This window comes from Equus caballus, chromosome 25 (genome assembly GCF_041296265.1).
Source record: "Equus caballus isolate H_3958 breed thoroughbred chromosome 25, TB-T2T, whole genome shotgun sequence".
Lineage (NCBI taxonomy): Eukaryota > Metazoa > Chordata > Mammalia > Perissodactyla > Equidae > Equus > Equus caballus.
Window position 1 is genome coordinate 24,190,279 of NC_091708.1, and position 18,235 is coordinate 24,208,513.

At 38.2% G+C, this 18,235-nt stretch overlaps 1 protein-coding gene across 16 annotated transcripts in view; it reads right to left on the reverse strand.

Annotated features, from left to right (window-relative positions):
• The window catches only part of LPAR1 (lysophosphatidic acid receptor 1), a 352,985-nt gene that overhangs the window by 65,451 nt on the left and 269,299 nt on the right, over nucleotides 1-18,235 (reverse strand). For all 16 annotated transcript variants that reach the window (XM_070251331.1, XM_070251332.1, XM_070251330.1 and 13 more), the window contains one exon: nucleotides 9,552-9,711. In XM_070251331.1, the coding sequence (XP_070107432.1) occupies nucleotides 9,552-9,596 (45 nt within the window). In that variant the 5' untranslated portion in view covers nucleotides 9,597-9,711. The remainder of the gene's footprint in view (nucleotides 1-9,551; nucleotides 9,712-18,235) is intronic.

Consider the following 18,235-nt stretch of genomic DNA (forward strand, 5'->3'; position numbering starts at 1 on the left):
GATGCCTTATGGAAAAACACATTCTATTTCAAAGTGATAGTAGTAAAGACATTGTGATATTGGCAGAAAAATACACAAATAGTCAATGGAATAGAGAGCCAGAGACAGACGCTTATGTGGTAACTTGATATAAGAGACATGGCTTTACTCATCAATGGGGAAAATGGCATAACTGTTCACCTATATGAAAAAAAAAAATAAATTGAATATCTATGACACATCATACACAGACATCAATTTCAGGTGATATAAAGACATACGCAAAAAGAATATGTATAGACTTGCAAACAGGGAGATTTTTCTAAAAGACGAAGAGATGGACAAAATTTGACTAATTAGAAATTTAAGATTTCTGTGCTATAGAAGTCTTTATAACTAACGAAAAGCTGAAGATTAGGAGAAAGTGTGGCAACAACATAAAAAAGGCTTAGTGTGCAGTGAAAGATAAAGACTTCCTACAAATCAAAAGGAAAAGCCACATAGTCCAATAGTAAAACAGGCAAAGACGGGGAAAGTAATTCACAGAAGAAAGCAGGCCCAAAGAATGATTAACAGATAAAAAGTGAAACATGTAATAATGCTTCACTTAAAATTTCTATTTCTTGGGAGACAGCAGAGGGTATGGGAGATAACATTATAGATTTACAGTGGCTGAGAGTTTAGGCCTTAGAATCGGTGAGACCTGGGTTCAAATTCCAGTTATTTAGTTTAGTGATGATATGACTTCAATAAACTACGCAATACTCCCCTCTCAGGAGTTCGTGTCCTCATCTGCAAAATGGAGAAAAAATATGACCTTCTTTTAAGGATTAAGTACCAATTACTCTTTCTGTAATATCTGTTCTCCTGCAACTTTTAAGTCAAGTCACACAGAGGGCTTGAACCTTCATAAACCAAACACCAGCTCTAAAGTACACCCTTCTTGAACCCACAGATCAAAACAATATAATGTCATCCTACGAAGAAAATGAAAAATTATTTTCCATTAGCGCATTTTTTTCCATAGGCTAATAGAATATGTTTCCTTATCTTGTTCCAATTCATTTCTGATTTTTTTTCAATGGTGTGTGTGAGTTGGTGTCCAGGCTCTCTATTTCTTCCAATGGTTTGCCTATCCCTACACAAATATCACATTGCCTTACTTATTCTGACTTTATAATAAATTCTGATATCTGGAAGAACAGGTTTCCCAACGTGGTTCATCTTCTTCAAGATTTATTGGCTATTTTTGACCTTTTGTACTTTTATATAAATGTTAGAATCAGCTTAAAGGTTTCAAAACATTGGGGGAACTTTTTGTCGTGATTGCATTCAATCTATAGATGCCTTTGCAGAGAACTGACATCAAGTCAATGAATCTTACAATCCATCAACACAGTATCTGTCTTCTTTAATGTCTATTAATATAAAGTTCTATAAATTTTCTCAAAGAGTTCTTCCACCTATTTTATTATTAACGTTATTCTTAGGTACGTGATATTTTCAATGACCTTGTATACAGCTTTTTAGGAAATATTCTAATCTAAAAGTTGTTTCTTTTTTATTATTGAGATATAATTGACATATAACATTGTATTAGGTTTAGGTGTTTTTCAAAAATAGGACTGTATACCTATTTCTTTAAGCTTTTGTTGTATTCCGCTACACTTACTGTACTCTCTAATTCTTACAAACAGTTGTCTATACTCTTTTTTTCTGTGACTAGCCTAGAGGAAAGCAATAAGATGTGCAATCAGAGAGGCAGCATTTAATATTTAAAGCAATTTATTTTTAATAATTTTAAGGGAAAAATCATGCAAAAAAGTTCTCATAAGAAAAAATATATTTCTGATACATCATTTGAGTTAAACATCATAGTATAACTAGGACTGTAATCCTCACAGATTCTCCATCATTTGCCACCTTGTTCCTTCTACCTTTTCTCTCTCCACTGTCACTGAGTTGAATTCCCATCTGCAGGTTCAGTGTTCCCGATTTTTCCAAGCTAATCTTGAATAAGACAGTGGGCTGATCAGCAGCTGAGTCTCTCCATCTTGCCTTTTCTCACAGAAGTGGGATCTGACCATGACTGATGAGTCCTGAGTTCCCACTGGTCATCCACACTCGATCCTGCATATCAGAGGTAAGCTCTGAACACAGGCCATAGGGCCAGGATTCTTCCTGAGTCCTCCTCCAATGTTCTAGCCAGGTTACTTCCATAATCTGATCAACCATCATTAAGGGAATGCTAATCAGAGTTCTAGAGTATGCAAAGCCCTTAGAGTTGGGGCCCTAACCTGAATCCAGACGGACGGCTCTTCCTTCCAGGCCTGAAGGAAGACTCCAAAACCTCTGTATGCTGGCTGGTGGAGGTTCGTCTACGTGCAAATATTTTTAAATCAGGCAGCTACCTCATTCAGCAAGCACCATACCCTACAGGACTTCTTCCTACAGGACTGGAGTTCTGGCAGGACTGGAGTTTTTGTTCCCAAAGGTTGTCTGAATTTTTGAAAACTGTTTCATTGCCCACCTAGCCTTTCAGGCAGTAATCTGCTCCATGGCCCTATCATACACATTTTGCCTGACGCCAAAGAACAGGTATCAACCCACCATCACTTCTCTTCCAGCCTGAGCCTGCCCAGGATAATCATTTACGAAATGGGATAAGTTTAACTTAAGGGCGGTTCTTAAGTGATGCTATGAAATTACCGAATAGCAGTATCATCACACAGCAAATGAAGGTTGATTTTTTAAATGACAGTCTTATTACAGCAAGGTACAGTTCTTAAAAGACACAAATCCCCTGGGCCCTATGATTATGATCTCCTCAGCTGGTAAAAACAGCAGGGCGTTGTCCCACCTTAGTGTTTATTCCTGGAAAAGCTGCAACTCAAGTTCAAGGAAAAATAGCTGGAGAAACTAGGAGCGTGAGAGGGAAAATGGGCAAGCCGCAGCACAATGCGCAGGGAGAGAGAGAAAGCCACATCCCTTTGAAGGATAAAGAGGTGGCTCCATTAATCATTAAACACTAAGCCAATTAGAAAGGATGCATTAGAAAGAAAAAGAAACAAACGTGAAAGGTCTCATTTATGGTTCACTCTAGGTATCCTGGTACAATTTAGTCTTATGAATAGAAAACTCAAAATGTGCCCTCAGATTCTGAAATAAGATAGTCTCTCAAACTTGATCTGAGTTTATAAACACAAAAGTGGACACAGACGAATTTAAATTGCAATATGAGAACAAATTTAACTTCTAATAGAAACATGGTTCAAGATGGAGTAAGTCAGAAATCTCAATGTTTATCTCCACGTGCATTTATTCCTGGCAATCCACTGGAGTTTTCTGTAGAGTGTTTATCTAACTTGGCTTTCCTTTGATGGATCCTCTGGCATACTACATAAGCACATCATATACACAGACCATATGTAGAGGTAACCACTTTCTCCCTGTAAAGAACTCCCAGAATAATTATGAGGGAAAAGGAAGGAACTAACACATGTCAGGTATCTATTAAGGGGATGATACTGTAAAAAGCACTTCACGGATATTTTGCCATTTAAACTCTTGAGCACAGTGTATATTATTTGAATTCTAGAGATTAAAAAAAATAAAGCTGAAAGATATACCTATATTGAAAGATCCCCTAAGCTACAGGATTTGAACATAGATTTGAACCAAGTTTCACCTGGATCTAAGCCCATGCATTCTCTTTTCTCAGTTCTACGTTAGATGAAGCCAGATCCCACTATGTCTTCATTGTGTGGCACTGGAAACATAACTTCATACTGCAATTAGTCATTCACACTTTAGTCTAAAAGAAAGCACTATCAAGATATCTGTGATCCCTTACATTAGAGACTAATAATTTAACAACCATTTCTTTATTTATAATAATTGCAACCATTTCTTTACTTTCGAGCCTTCAGTGTATGTCTCATTTTTTAATTCTTCAGTGGTGAAATATTCTAGTTAATATGTCAATCTATTTCCTCACTTAGAGAATAAAGGGGGAAAATGGAATTGGGTTTTTACACCTTACAAGTCATTGAATATTTTCTAATCAATGTTTTTAAAAGATAACATAGCCACTGCAAAGACACTTTTTAGAAAAGCAATTGGGGATTTCTGAATATGGATGAGCATAAAATGACACTAAAGAGTTGCTTTTCATTTTGTTAAATGTAATAATAGTATCAGGGTTACGTAAGTGAATTATTTTAAGAGATACATACTGATGTATGAGGGTAGAGATGAGATTACACGACGCCAAGGATTTGCTTTAAAATATTTTATCCCCCCCCCCCCAAAATGGGAGAAAGCGAAACAAGTATGGAAAAATCTTAATAACTGTTGAATCTAGGTGACGACTATATTTGGATTCATTATATTATTCTTTCTACTTTTGTGAATGTTTGGAAACCACTATAACACAAAGTCCTAAAAAAACAGAAGTCTTTCAATCTCAAAAAACGCAATGTATTTAACGTGGAATTCAATTGCTTCAATCCAAAAGTACCCACTCTCTAAAAGAAATAAAAACTCTAAGGCATAGATTTTGGAAATATGATGGATTTTGTTAGGAGAACCTATTGGTACTGTTGTTCACAAACATCAATCTTCCAACAGACAACAAGCAGATACCCCCTTATGTTGTATCAGAACGCTGGATACGAACGAGGAGAACAAATCTGTTAAGACATTAAGAATGGGCCCAAATCATGTCTTTATTTAATGAAACCTACAGGAAATCATTTGGCGGTTCAAAATATCTTTGTATTCTTGGCTTAAAACCAAGATAGCTACTTAGCAAATGAGAGACAAAAATGAAATACCTTGTAACATACTGATGGAGAAAATTCCTCACTGAATCTCAGGTGTAAGATCTGAATACCTTTAAAATCCTCAAACACCTATTCTGGTGTCTCATACCCGTCTTGGGTTTGAGAGAGCCAAACCACTCATTCATATACTGAACTATTGACCCTTCCATTCAAAAGGAAAATAAAACTTTTAATCCATACTCTACCCACAGTAACTGGATGAACCACAATTAAAGTAATGCTAAACAGAGTTCTAGAAACAGAAAACGGTCATTAAGAGTGGCAAGTTTTCTGGTTTCCTATTCCACCTCCATCCCTCCCATATCCACAGGCTAGGAACACATTAATTTAACCTAATGATGAGCGCGTTCCTGTCTGCAAACACATCCCTGGAGCTTCCTTTGGGTAAGGAAGCTCTTTATCGGTGTCTGGACTAGCAGAACTATAAATCAGCTACACACACACAGAGCCTTCCTGCTGCTGCTAGTCCAGTTTCGCCTCAGGATTCAGCTAGCCTCGTAAGAACAAGGTGCTCCCTCAGCATAAGAAAACAAAAATCCATCTCAGGAGTACAGCAGGAATGCGAACTTGTCTCACTTCAAAGCACAAGGCATATCTTTCACGAAACAGCAATCCCAGCAGGAGTGACAATGAAAGCTTTCTTCCCTGGTATTGTTTGAAACAATCACAGGCTATTTGTTCTTATTAATTAGTTTATATCTAGTATTTTCGGCAGCCTTGATTAGAAAAATGCTCTTTGTTACCAAATGAATAGAGTAACAAACCCAAAAGTTGGTTTTTTTTGTTTAGTTGTTGTTTTTGCCTTAGAAAAGGATTGTCAGGCCTTTCACACTTGAATGTGGGTTTATCTTTACACAGATCCCTGAATTCACTCTAAAAGAATGAAAGCTGATGTGCCAGACAATGCCAGCCTAAGCTGATTGAGTGAGTTGCTTATTACGCCTCGCCCAAGGAGATGCTGCATTTAAATTACTTTTCACGTCTCTGAACCTGGGGTAAACTTGATAATAGGAGAGAATACATCAATACAGCCTTGGGGGCAAGGGTAAATCAGCCTTGGACTAAAATCCGAATGCAAAAATTACATGTGAGGAGCTGACATATTCAGCAGGCCCATCATCAACCAGAGGATCCTGGGAACCAAGCGACCCAATGGTCTGCTCCTCTCCGGAAGAGTAGGCTGCCTCTCCCTGTGACCAGCTTAGAGCTGACTCCTTCCAAGCAGGCTGAGTGCCTCCAGCTAGCAGAAGCTACTGCTGTTCCCAACATCTGGGAAAAAAAAAATAATGGGACTCACTAACCTGGTTGAGATTAATTAATGAACTTGTTCAACAAAATTGTCCAAAGTCGGGGTTTGAACCAGGTCTAAGATTCAAAAGCACACAGGCTTCTTAAGATTAATGCGAAATTCTTTCATGAGGCTTAGAAGGCCCTGCAAAATCTTCTCCAACCTTGTAACCTAATCCATCCACCCCCTCCACAGCCAGAAGTACGCCGATAAATATTTAACAATGGGCTCTTAGGAGTGAGGGACTGTGTTGGCCAATTTCCATGGTGTACATACTCCACCGTGGCTGATTTCAAGTCACAAGCATAAGGTCAATCAGCTCACTAAATTCCTGAAAATTTAACAATCAAACGTGTGGGCTGGCAGAGCTGGCTCTAGCATATTGCTGCTTACAACAATACTACAAACATCACGAACTGACATCCAAATGTTATGTTCTCTCTCCTCTTGGGACATCTGACATTCACACATGCTATTTCCTCTCCCTTGCCAGAATAACTCATGCTCATTCATAAGCCCCCAGCCTGGTAGTCTTCCTTCAAGAAGCCTTCTCTGATCCTCCAACTTCTTCCCGGGTGCTCTACTCTACTCCTAAAGAATCTATACTTCCTATATCATAGCATTTGTGACAAAGCATTGTGATTTTTTATTTCCTTATCTGCATAGTTCCCACTACGTTTCTAAACTCTGGCAGGGCAAAAGCCTTGCTTATCTTACTTATTCTTGTATACCCACACCTGCCACAGTGCTTACTGAACAATGATACCAACTAAGATGTATCGAGCAATATGCGCCAGACACTGTTCTAAGTTTTACATATTATCTCATTTCATCCTTAAAACAATCCTACGAAGTTTGCTTTATTATGATGATGCTCAGGTTGCAGATGAGGAAATGGAGGCACTGAGAGAGTGAACACCTTTCTCCACCCTCCCCCCAAGCCTCAGTTAGTAAATACTGAAGCCAGGATTTGAACCAAGGTAGTGACTGGAGAGCCTTGTGCATCCTTCGAGACGAGTATTTCTTGACTTTTTTTTTTCCATTGGTGACTCTCAAGAAGAAAAATTTAATTAAACTTAAATTCTCCCTAATGAGAGAAATTAAATACTAAGGAATAGGATTTCATCAGACAGGGTTAGAGTTCTGGAGGGATTTTTTCATCTCCGAAGATCCAGCTTTTGCCCTCTTGGGGTCAACATCATCCCCGTTGACAATGTATGTTCTAGACCTTTCACTATGCATTTACATTAATGGACCATATGTTGGCCCCTAAAAACATATGGTCTTGTTTTACAGTTTTAACGATATCTTCCTGTAAGCATTATTCTGCATCTTGCTTTCTTGTCTCTCCATATCTTCGGGAGATAGAGCCATGTTGGGATAGATAGATAGGTATGTATAATTTTTTAACTGCTGTGTGGTATTTAAATCATATCAACATTCTGGACTTTATGAAGTCCTTCCACTATTGAATATTAGAAAGTTTCGTACTTCTTGGCCTTCAACCAATGCTTCAATCATTCTACATGTCTCCTAGGGTTCATATATGAGTGTTTTTCTAATGTGGATATCAAGATGGGAACAGGGTATGTGCAAAGGTATATAATTTTAATAGATACTGTCAAATTACTGTCCACAGTAGACCGTACCAATTTACTTTCCCACAGAGAATTTACAAGAGTACACAATTCCCCAAGTGTTTAGATTAAATATGACCTCTTTCTACCTTGGGCAGTGTTAAACATTTTAATTAAATGAATCATTTGAAAATATTTCTATTACTCACCAGCTGACAGCAGCTTGTGTAAAATGGAAGGTGTTTAGATAAAATGATGCTGTTGGAAATGCTGACAAATGACAGCACAAGACTGGGATGCTGAAATGCCTTGTCCAGAAAACCTGTGCTAGACCCAATTCACTTCACAAAAGAATAGTCATTGCATGGGAACAGCTGCAGTGGACTTTGAAACGGTGACTTCAGGTAACGGGCATTAAATCTTTTTACCCATTCACCAAGTCTCTTGGGCACCAAAAACACTATTGAGAGGAATGGAAACCCAACACCCAGAGTAAATGAAGTGTTGAAAAGGCAATGATCCCCTTACCAGAAAGAAATATGCATGAAGGTGGGAACACTCAACATCTCGGAAAATAATACTAAAAGCTTTAAAACGTTAAGGAACAGCAAGGACTTTGTCCATATGATAAAATTCCAAGGTCTTTTAGAGGACAAAAAAAGGATTTATAGTAAATGAAGTAAAAATTTCCCTTGGCCCCTTTCTCCTCTCTCTCTCTCCCTCTTCCTTTCCTTCCCTCCCTCCCTCTCTCTCTCTCTCTCTCTCTCTCTCTCTCTCTCTCTCTCACACACACACACACACACACACACACACACACACATATCCATACTTCAGACACCTACAAAATTTAGCAGCTTGCAAAAGGATACAGAAAAAAAGTGTGGAACCATATTCTGTATCATCAAGATTCAAATTTCAATCAATATGGCTCTTTCTCAAAGGTATACTTTTTTGTTTAACGTTGTCCTAAAAATGATTGTCCTGAATGAGATGGGAGGTCACACTCTAAAAGGAGGAAGAAAAGATGAAGAAAGAACAAATGGGAAACTACACTTGCTGAGGACCTTCTATGTGCTTTGCATTTATTCTGGCATTTAATCCACATAACCGTCCTGTGAGGTATGACTACCTGAGAAAAAGTGAAGCTAAGCAAGGTTAGCATGACTCAGGCTCCTTATCCAGCAATCTGGATGCGAATTCAGGCCTCATGACTCCAAAGTCTGTTTCCCTACTGTACCACACTGCCCGCTGGGACTCCAGGAGTCTAGTTAATACTTGAATAGATTAGATTGTAAAATAATCTGAACAAAGGCAATGTCCCTCCCATATTACTGTTCTCCCTTCGACAGAAAAATAACTCATTACTGGTGTTCAGAAGTTTTTGGAATTGCATTTTCTCTTCAAAGTTCCTAGAACAGGTCAAGGAAAAATAATCATCATCATTATAGGAGGAAGACAACGAGACAGCATTCAGAAAACTTGTTATAAGATTAGATCTGTGCTGAGATCTTTCGTTAAACCCTAGAAAAGCCAAGAGAGGGAAAGCAGCAGGATTTACTACCGACAGTCTTGATGCGGCGTTTAATGCCTTTAGTACAGCCAGACAGCCTAAGCATTGAAAACCAGGGACCCCTACAAACAGAGGCCGGTTCACTAAAACCACTTGTTCATTGTTCCAGTTGCTTCTTGAACTAAACAGCACCTCCCTCACAAAAGCACTATTATCCAAATACCCCTCAAATGATCGTTAGAAGAATACACACGATCCCTTGAATCAAACACATTTTCTGAATATTTGACAAATATTTAAATATTCGACAAAACTATGATTAGCCCAAACCTATGCCGGGTTGAATCACTTACCTGGGGCTGTGAAATTACAGGGGTGGAAGTAAAGGCAGCAGCCATGGCAGCTCCGTAGTTGCGGGCGGTGACCAGGCCCCAGCACTGCAGCACCAGACACAGGAGTCAAATTCTCTCGGTTCCTGATCAGATCGCGGTCATGCTAGGAGAAACTGTGTACCTGGAAAAGGAGTGGAAAACCCACATTTAGCCTGAGAGGACCAGCATCTGAGAGAGAAGTACCACTGGCCAGAGGAAGCAAAAACCTCTGCCCCAAATGCCAGCTACAATCTCAATGAAAAGAAGAACCCAGTAGGGAGCATCTAACACCCCAGAGGCAGGACTTCTGTACCATTTTCCAAATCATGTTAAGGTGACGTATTTTCGTAGTTTAATTTCGACTCTGCATGCTGGCTAGATGGTTTGGGGAGGTAGTTTCAAGTTGTGAAGATGGGGAGCGTGGGCCAGGGGGAGACGTCATCCCATCATTAAACAAAAAAGGAATTAAATGACCCACAATTGAGAGCTGACAGTTTCTACACAAAGGGCAAATAATATTCTCAAGTGTCTTCGAGATCCCCCAGTTCAAGCCTGGCCGTTTGCAGATGAAAGAACAGACTTGGAGGAGAGAAGAGACTAGAATCACACATTTCGTTAATGCCAGAATCAGGACTAGAACCACCAGCAATTTCTGGTCCAGCAGGAAACGTAAGAAAGTGAACCTTCCCAGTGCTTACATTTCCTCAGGGAACTTAGTCACCACTTTCAAGAGTTAAGAAAGGCAAGACACCCCAAAGTTACAGGAGTCGGTCACAAGAATGAGTCGGGTACTCCGTAGGGGCTTCGTAAGTCAGACTTCCACGTTTCGTGAGGAAGAAGGCATTTCTAAAATCCTTTCGACATCTTAAAGAAAGGATGCTAGATAAACACAAAGTATAACCAAATCCTCCATTATTGATAAGTTTGTTAAGAAAATTCACAAAGACATTAAATTCCCTGCCGTAAAGCATGGCCCAAGTTCTGTCAAAAGACTGATGTGGGGGCCAGCCCTGTGGCCTAGTGGTTAAGTTCCATGTGTTCCACTTCAGCAGCCCAGGTTTGCAGTTTGGATCCCAGGTGTGGATCTACACCACTCATCAGCCATGCTGTGGCAGTGACCCACATACAAAGTAGAGGAAGACTGGCACAGATGTCAGCTCAGGGTGAATCTTCCTCACCAAAAAAATAAAATAAAAAGACTGATGTGATTGTTTCCATGTTCCAATTTAGTCCAGAAGGGGAATTTTTCATTTTAAGAAAATGTTTCATTTTTAGCTTTTCACACCACCTAACAATATCCTTCTATTCAAAAGATCCTTATTGAGCACCCACAGGGAACTAAGGCTTTCAGGAATAATGCTGAGCCAGCCCCTGCCTTCAGGGAGCTTTTTGTCTGTAAATATACTTTCTAGTTTACCCTGCATGCAAGATGATACCAGAACACTTTTTAACTATTGGAAAATGATCTTTTCATAATAACGAAGATAATGAACCAGGATCGCGAGATCCAAGTCTTAAGCAGGAGTTAATGGTGGGTTAGACATTTACTCCAAGTCTTTTGCCCCAAATCCTCTGGCACTACTCTATATTAGCTGGATGACACTGGGCAAGTTACATAACCTTGGAAGAACTATTTCCTAAGAAATAATCTAGGTTTGGCAGCAACTTTTATGAACTTTAAATTTTTTTTTTCCCGTCTTTGTATATTGTCCTTCATACTAGAGTTTTAATCACTTTAGGTTTTAATTGTTTAGAACCGTGTCACCTTCCTATTTTCTTACCTCTGTTAGAGTGACTATTTTTATTAATACCTAATAAGTAAAGCTATTTTGGTATAATATTCAACACAAAATTCCATAGCTTCCCTGAGACAACAGTGATGTTCTCCTTGATCCCAGCTTTAGCAGGAAAAAAAAATGACCCCTTATTTATCACACTGTGGATCAAATGAACAGCCCAGGAGAAAGATATGTATAGGGCAATGCCTTTCCTCTTTCCTGAAGGCTGCTAGAGTGCCATGTCTACCCTGAGAACATTACAGGACCCATGGTGTGATATTTTGTATTGAACTTATTCCTAGCATCATTTTGTGCCCACCTCTACATTTCTATTTTTCCTTCTCATGTATTTACAATTCACATTATCTTGCTCTATCATCTATGGGGTGGACAGATAAATATACAAATAGCATAGCCACCAAAAAAAACAAAATAAGCAGGCAATGAGACTCCATCCCTAAAGACTCACACTGTGTGCTCCAGTTCAATATCATTTCTGCCAAGCTAAGTCATTAAGTAATACAACCTTAAAATAGTTTCAATATTCAGAGTACACAGAGTTGCTTGAAAGGTGAATACTGAGCACCTAGCCTGGAGTAAGGGAAGGGATATAAAAATTGATATGACAAATAAGCCATATGGCATCACTGCTGACAACAAAAGGGGGACAGTGGGATTTACTGAAAACCTACTAGATTCTGAGCACTGAAGCAGTCATTTCATAGACAGTTTGAGGCAGGTATTAATTCATTTCATAGAGGAGAAACCTGAGGCTTTGAAAGGTTGTTCTACATACCCAAAGTCACACAGCCAGGAAATGAGGGAGCTGAGACCTGAACCGGGACCCACTCCAGGGCCCATGCCTTTCCATAGACTAACCCTCCCAGTAAACAAAAATTAAGAAGAGACAAAAAGTGCGTGGAGTTTTTTTAAGCAAAAATTTCAGATGGTCCTGAAGTAAGCAGGATGACAGTCAGATGTCCTGTAGAGTACCTATTTTTCCCCAAACCCTGACACAGAGAACACTGTGCTGCTCTCATCTCTATAAAACTTCAATGATGTGTCCCTAGTTTTGTTTTATGTTTCATATCCTTGAGATACACAGTAGATAACACAAAGGGTAGGTTCATATTTTCAAGAAGAAAATGAGAGACAATTAAATGCCTTTCCCTAAAGTATTTATGACATATCTAGTTTGGAGGCTTTCGTTGAACCTGTTCTTACCTTATAAGAGCCCTTTATAAAATGGTATAGAGGGGAAGGACCATAATTAGTTTTTGGGTGGTGAACATGATGTAATCTACACAGCATTCGAAATATGATGTACATCCAAAAATAAATAAATAAATTTTAAAAAATATATAAAAAATAAGTCCTGAAAAGTCTATCTGTACTGAATAGAGTTTTCCCTCTAGTGAAAAATAAATAGATAAATAAAATGAAATAAAATGGTGTACGGTTACTTAACTCTGAAAATACAAGGCTAAACAATACTACCTCAAAGGGTAGAAATCACTCTCTCATGGGAGTGATGCCTTAACATTACATTTTTGAAACCTATTTACTTACCAACTATTCTGGGGGAATTAGACAAGATGACAAAAAAGAGAATATCCCAAACAATAATACAATTCAATCTGTAGCCACGTAAGCTGGCTTACTTTGACATACTAGTCCTCCATTTCCCAGAGCTCCAGACTGTCAACTACAGAGTCGCACAGAATTATTAAAGAAATACACCCCTCTTTGAACTCTTCCCAGTATGTGGATACCTGTCTTGAGTTCTTCCCATGTGCCATCAACCCAATTCTCCATTTCCTTTGCTTGAGCTCCAAAGACTTTTCCAGCTGCAGAAAACCACAAAGCAATGTGGGTGGGCCCCACCAACCCCAGATGCCCTTGAACCATTACTGTCACCCCTCCTCTTCTTCCCTAGTTGTCTCCTTTTTCCATTCTAGGCCTTTCTTCTAACCTATATCATTCTTCTCAAAAATACAAAACTACCTCTAACACCCCTCACTTGCAAAAGATGAGCTGTGTCACTTATTTACTTACTGGCCCATTCATCCATTCCCCAAAGTCGTTGGGTAAGAATTACCTCGATATCCCTCTCTACAATTAAAAAGGGATATACAAAATACAATTTACAAATAAGAAAGCTGCATAGACTCATTCCTCTGTGCCAGATTACTAGAGAAATAACCAGTTGAATATAAGACTAGGAAATATCCTGAACAAGCCCTAGAAGCCACAGATGGATCCCAGATATTGCTTAAACTTCCAGGAATATATACTGGAAAGAATCAACACAAGAGGTTGACAGAAGGACTTAGGCACAATATCCCCTTCCTGTGAAAATGCAACTAAATGGACAGAAAATAAGCAAACGAGATCCCAACAGACTCGTAGTGACACCACTAGTTCAGAGGCAGGAGAGATGGAGGGAATCAAGTCAGGGAGAGACAGGGTACATTTAAAATATGCTCATTCCTTAAAAGGGGTTCCTGGCTCCAACTAAGCAAGTAATGATTGACTGTATTTACTTCTAATTTACATGTGGCCATCGTGATTGCGTCAGAAAATACATGAAGGAAAAAAATACATCAGCTGGCTTCTGATATGGGCAGCCAAGCCAAGTGACAATGAACTTGCTAATTACTGAACACCACACCAAACACCTAAAAGAAAGTCTCTGGTTCTGAGGCAAACTTCCCTCTGATTCCTCTGGAGCTGAGGCTGGTTCCTTCCCGAGGCCTCATAGGAAGATGAATTTCTAATTGGCAAATTAATCTACTACAAGTCTGACCTTTTTCCTTCATCTGGACTGGAGTCAAACAGTGACTCATTTCAGTCTGTTGAAAGAACACAGGGCAATACCTGATGCTGAATATGCATAGTCTTCCCTCTCTAAGGATAAGCAACAGAGAAAAAGCCAAATCCACCAGGGAAGTGAAAAATATTATGGTTCAAGAGAAGGGAAGACTCTAGAATCAGAGCAAATATTTACTTAAGAAATATGTGTACATTATAAAAGTGAAAACTTAAAAAAATATGAGGTCAAAATGAGACTGCATTAACAAAAAAAAAAGAAAGAAAAATCTGAATTATGAACTTGAATGAAGGCAGTTGATAAAGTAGAAAACAATAAAAAATAAAGTAGAAAATGGTATTAGTGAAGCAGAAGATAAACCAGAGGGGTGGGGTGGCTATATGGGTAGATTTCAAAGCTTCCATCCCCAAAACAGAACAGATGAACAAAAGTACTAAAAGAGGAAAGAAGCCATCAATGCTGAAACTAGGAAAGGAAAAAAATGTATCCTCAAAATTTTAGAAAGTGTTATATATAAATAGAGTCATTTAGATCAAATAGAAAAAAATCAGACTTGAAATTGTGTATCCTCCTGCAGAGAGCTCTATAGTCTGGCAGAAACCAAGCAGAAAAAACTCTGAACTCCAAATCTGGAAGAACAAGAAGATGAGATATAGAAATGCCAGAGCGATCACTTGTCTTTCTTAGTATCTATTCCCCGTACTAAAGCTAAATAGCATCTGAAGCCAGCCTTATATCCTCTAAGGCCTGAGACTGGAAGAATCTTCTCTCTGGAATCTGAGCAGATGAAAAGTCTTAACAATAGTAACATCAGGAAGAAGACATTACACCCAGTGAAACAAAAACAGGATGCTCAAAAACTGTTAAAAACGCAATAGAAGGATTGGAATTTGTCCAAAATGTAGAGCAACAAATGCAGTGAAGAAAAAAACAGAACAGTAAAAATGAGAAAGCTAGAAGACTAGTCTAGGAGATCTAATAATGAAATAAAAGCAATTCCAGAATGAAAGAATAAAGGAAATAAAGCAGGGGGGGAAGCAAATAACTAACTCAAAACATTTTCTAAAGTGAAAAGTCATAAGTTTATTGCCTGTAAGGGCCCACTGGCTGCTGACCTGCCCACTTCAATTGATTTTAACATGTCTACATTAAGCACAGCATCATAAGATTTTTTTTTAATGCTAGAGATTTTTTAAAATTCTCTAAGCTATCAGAAAGTGTGTGGGGGAGCTCATAAACAAAGGATTCGAAATCAGAAAGTCTTTGGATTTCTCTACAGCAACTTGGAAGCTAGAAGACAACGGAGCAATGAGGGAAATGATTTACAACCTAGAATTCTATTGGACGATGTTCTTCTGCAAAAGAAGGAAAAAACTAAGAAAAAGGCAGGCACGGGACACAAGAACAGGAGTTCAATACAGGAGAAAAACAAAGGGAATTCCTGACATAATTGTGAAAGGAGATCCCTGGGTGACAGGTAAGAAGACTCACAAAGTACTCTTGACAGAATAACTGCCCACCTGGATAAATTGACAGACTTCTAGAACTGACAGAGCTTGGAACTGAATAAGTAATAAGCACGTAGAAAACTAAGTAAACATAAAACGAATGATTAAAACTTAAAGGAGAACAAAGAATTTGCAGAAGTAGAAAAGGGTTCATAGAATTCGAGATGACTCATCTGTGAATGACATTAACAAGGTCATTAGGACATTAACACTGAAAACTGACCTAATCAAAATCACGATCTAACTCTATTAGGATGACGAGGTACAGGATGGGAGTATGTGTATGGTACACCTTCCACACGGGAAGTCTATAAATATTTAAAACTGATATATCAAAAAGTACAAGTAAAAATCTTAGAGTGATGCAAATAGCAAATGAAGCAGTTAAAATAACTGAAAACAGTAGGAATGGGAAGGTGAAATAGCAGAGAGGGAGCAAGGAACTCCTTTCTCTTAGCAAGCCCCATACAGCTATTTGACACCTTAAATTATAAACATTTATAATTTTGATTGCAAAAAAGGAAAACAGGAAAAAACAGTATCACTTCTGAAACTAAAAATTTTAAACTACAAGATTTGCCACTGCAGAAAACTAAGTTGATGCCATGGAAGAGAGGTTTGAGAAAAATCATACATGCTTACAACAAGTTACTACATTGATTAGAAATTATGACCATGGAGGATAGAAAATAGAGATTCAATATAAGAATAATTAGTATACCTGAGAAGAACAAACAGAATAGAGGTTATTTAACAATAAAAGTACATTTTTCCTAGGGCTGGCCTGGTGGCGTAGTGATTGGGTTTGCATACTCCAATTTGGCAGCCCAGGGATTGTGGCTTCAGATCCTGGGTGAAGACCTACACACTGCTCATCAAACCATGCCGTGATGGCCTCCCATGTACAAAATAGAGGAGGATTGACATGGATGTTAGTTCAGGGCCAATCTTCCTCATATACAAAAAAAAAATTTCAAGAAAAAAAGTAAATTTTTCTTCAAAGATGTTAAATTTGTAGCTTTAAAGAGCATACCGCTGCATAGACAACAAAAGAAAAAATAGATTAAATGCACTAAATCAAAATTTAAAACTTCTGTGCAAAGGACACAATCAACAGAGTGAAAAGACAACTCAGAATGGGAGAAAATATTTTTTAATCATATATCTGAAAAGGAGTTAATATCCAGAACCTATAAAGAACTCCTACAATTCAACAAACAAAAATCAAACAACCCAATTAAAAAAATGAAGAAAAGGAATAGACATTGAATAGACATTTCTCCAAAGAAGATATACAAATGGCCAAAAAGGCACATGACAAGATAGTCAACATCACCAATCATTAGAGAAATGCAAATCAAACGCAAATCAAAACCACAATGAGATACACCCATTAAAATGGTTGCTATCAAAAAAACAGGAAATAAGTGTTGGCAAGGATGTGGAGAAATTGGAATATTTATGTACTGGTGGTAAGAATGTAAAATGGTTCATCTGCTATAGAAAACAGGAGGGTGGTTCCTCAAAAATTAAAAATAGAATTATCACATGATCCAGCAATTCTACCTCTGGGTATATACCCAAAAGAACTGAAAGCAGGGTCTCAAAGAGATATTTGCACACCCATGTTCATAGCAGCATTATTCACAATAACCCAAGTGTCCACTGGCAGATGAACGGATAAACAAAATGTGACCTATACATACAATGGAATATTATTCAGCCTTAAAAAGGAAGGAAATTCTGACACATGCTACAACGTGGATGAACTTGGGGGACATTATGCTCAGTGAAATAAGCCAATAACAAAAAGACAAATAGTTTGTCATTCTACTTATTTGAGGTACTTAGAGTAGTCTAATTCAGAGACAGACAGGAGCACGGCAGTTGCCAGGGGCTGGTAAGGGGAGGAGGGAATGGGGAGTTGTTGTTTAATGGGTATAGAGTTTCAGTTTTGCAAGATGAGAAGAATTCTGGAAATCTGTTTCACAACAACGTGACTATACTTAACACTAAACCACTGAACTTGAAAATGGTTAAGACAGTAAATTTTCTGTTATGTGCGTTATCACAATTGAAAAAAAAAAAAAGATCTCACTACATTCCAGGAAAAATATGAAGTACCTAATCTACAACTGAAACACAGGTTTGTTAACTTCAGGAGTTCAAAGAATTCTCATAAAAAAACAAGTGGAGGAAAATCAAATCACAAGGGAAAAAAATTGGCTGGATGCAGCCATCATCCTGGCCACAACAGATGACAAGACACAGGAGCAACTCTGATGATTTTTCAGAAATATGGAATGACTCAAAAATTATACATTCAGCCAAGCTGTTATTTACTTGCGATAGCAATAACAAGGCACTTTTATTAAATACAAAATTATCAGGATATATTCCACCCTGAAAAATCCACTCGATGACATCATACAACTAATCAAGTGACGAATCAAAATAATGTGCTCAGGAGAGCATTGACATGAACAGCTTGTCAATCCACATAAACCCAGAATACCTGTAATAATGTTGACCAAAAAAAATGCAGTTATG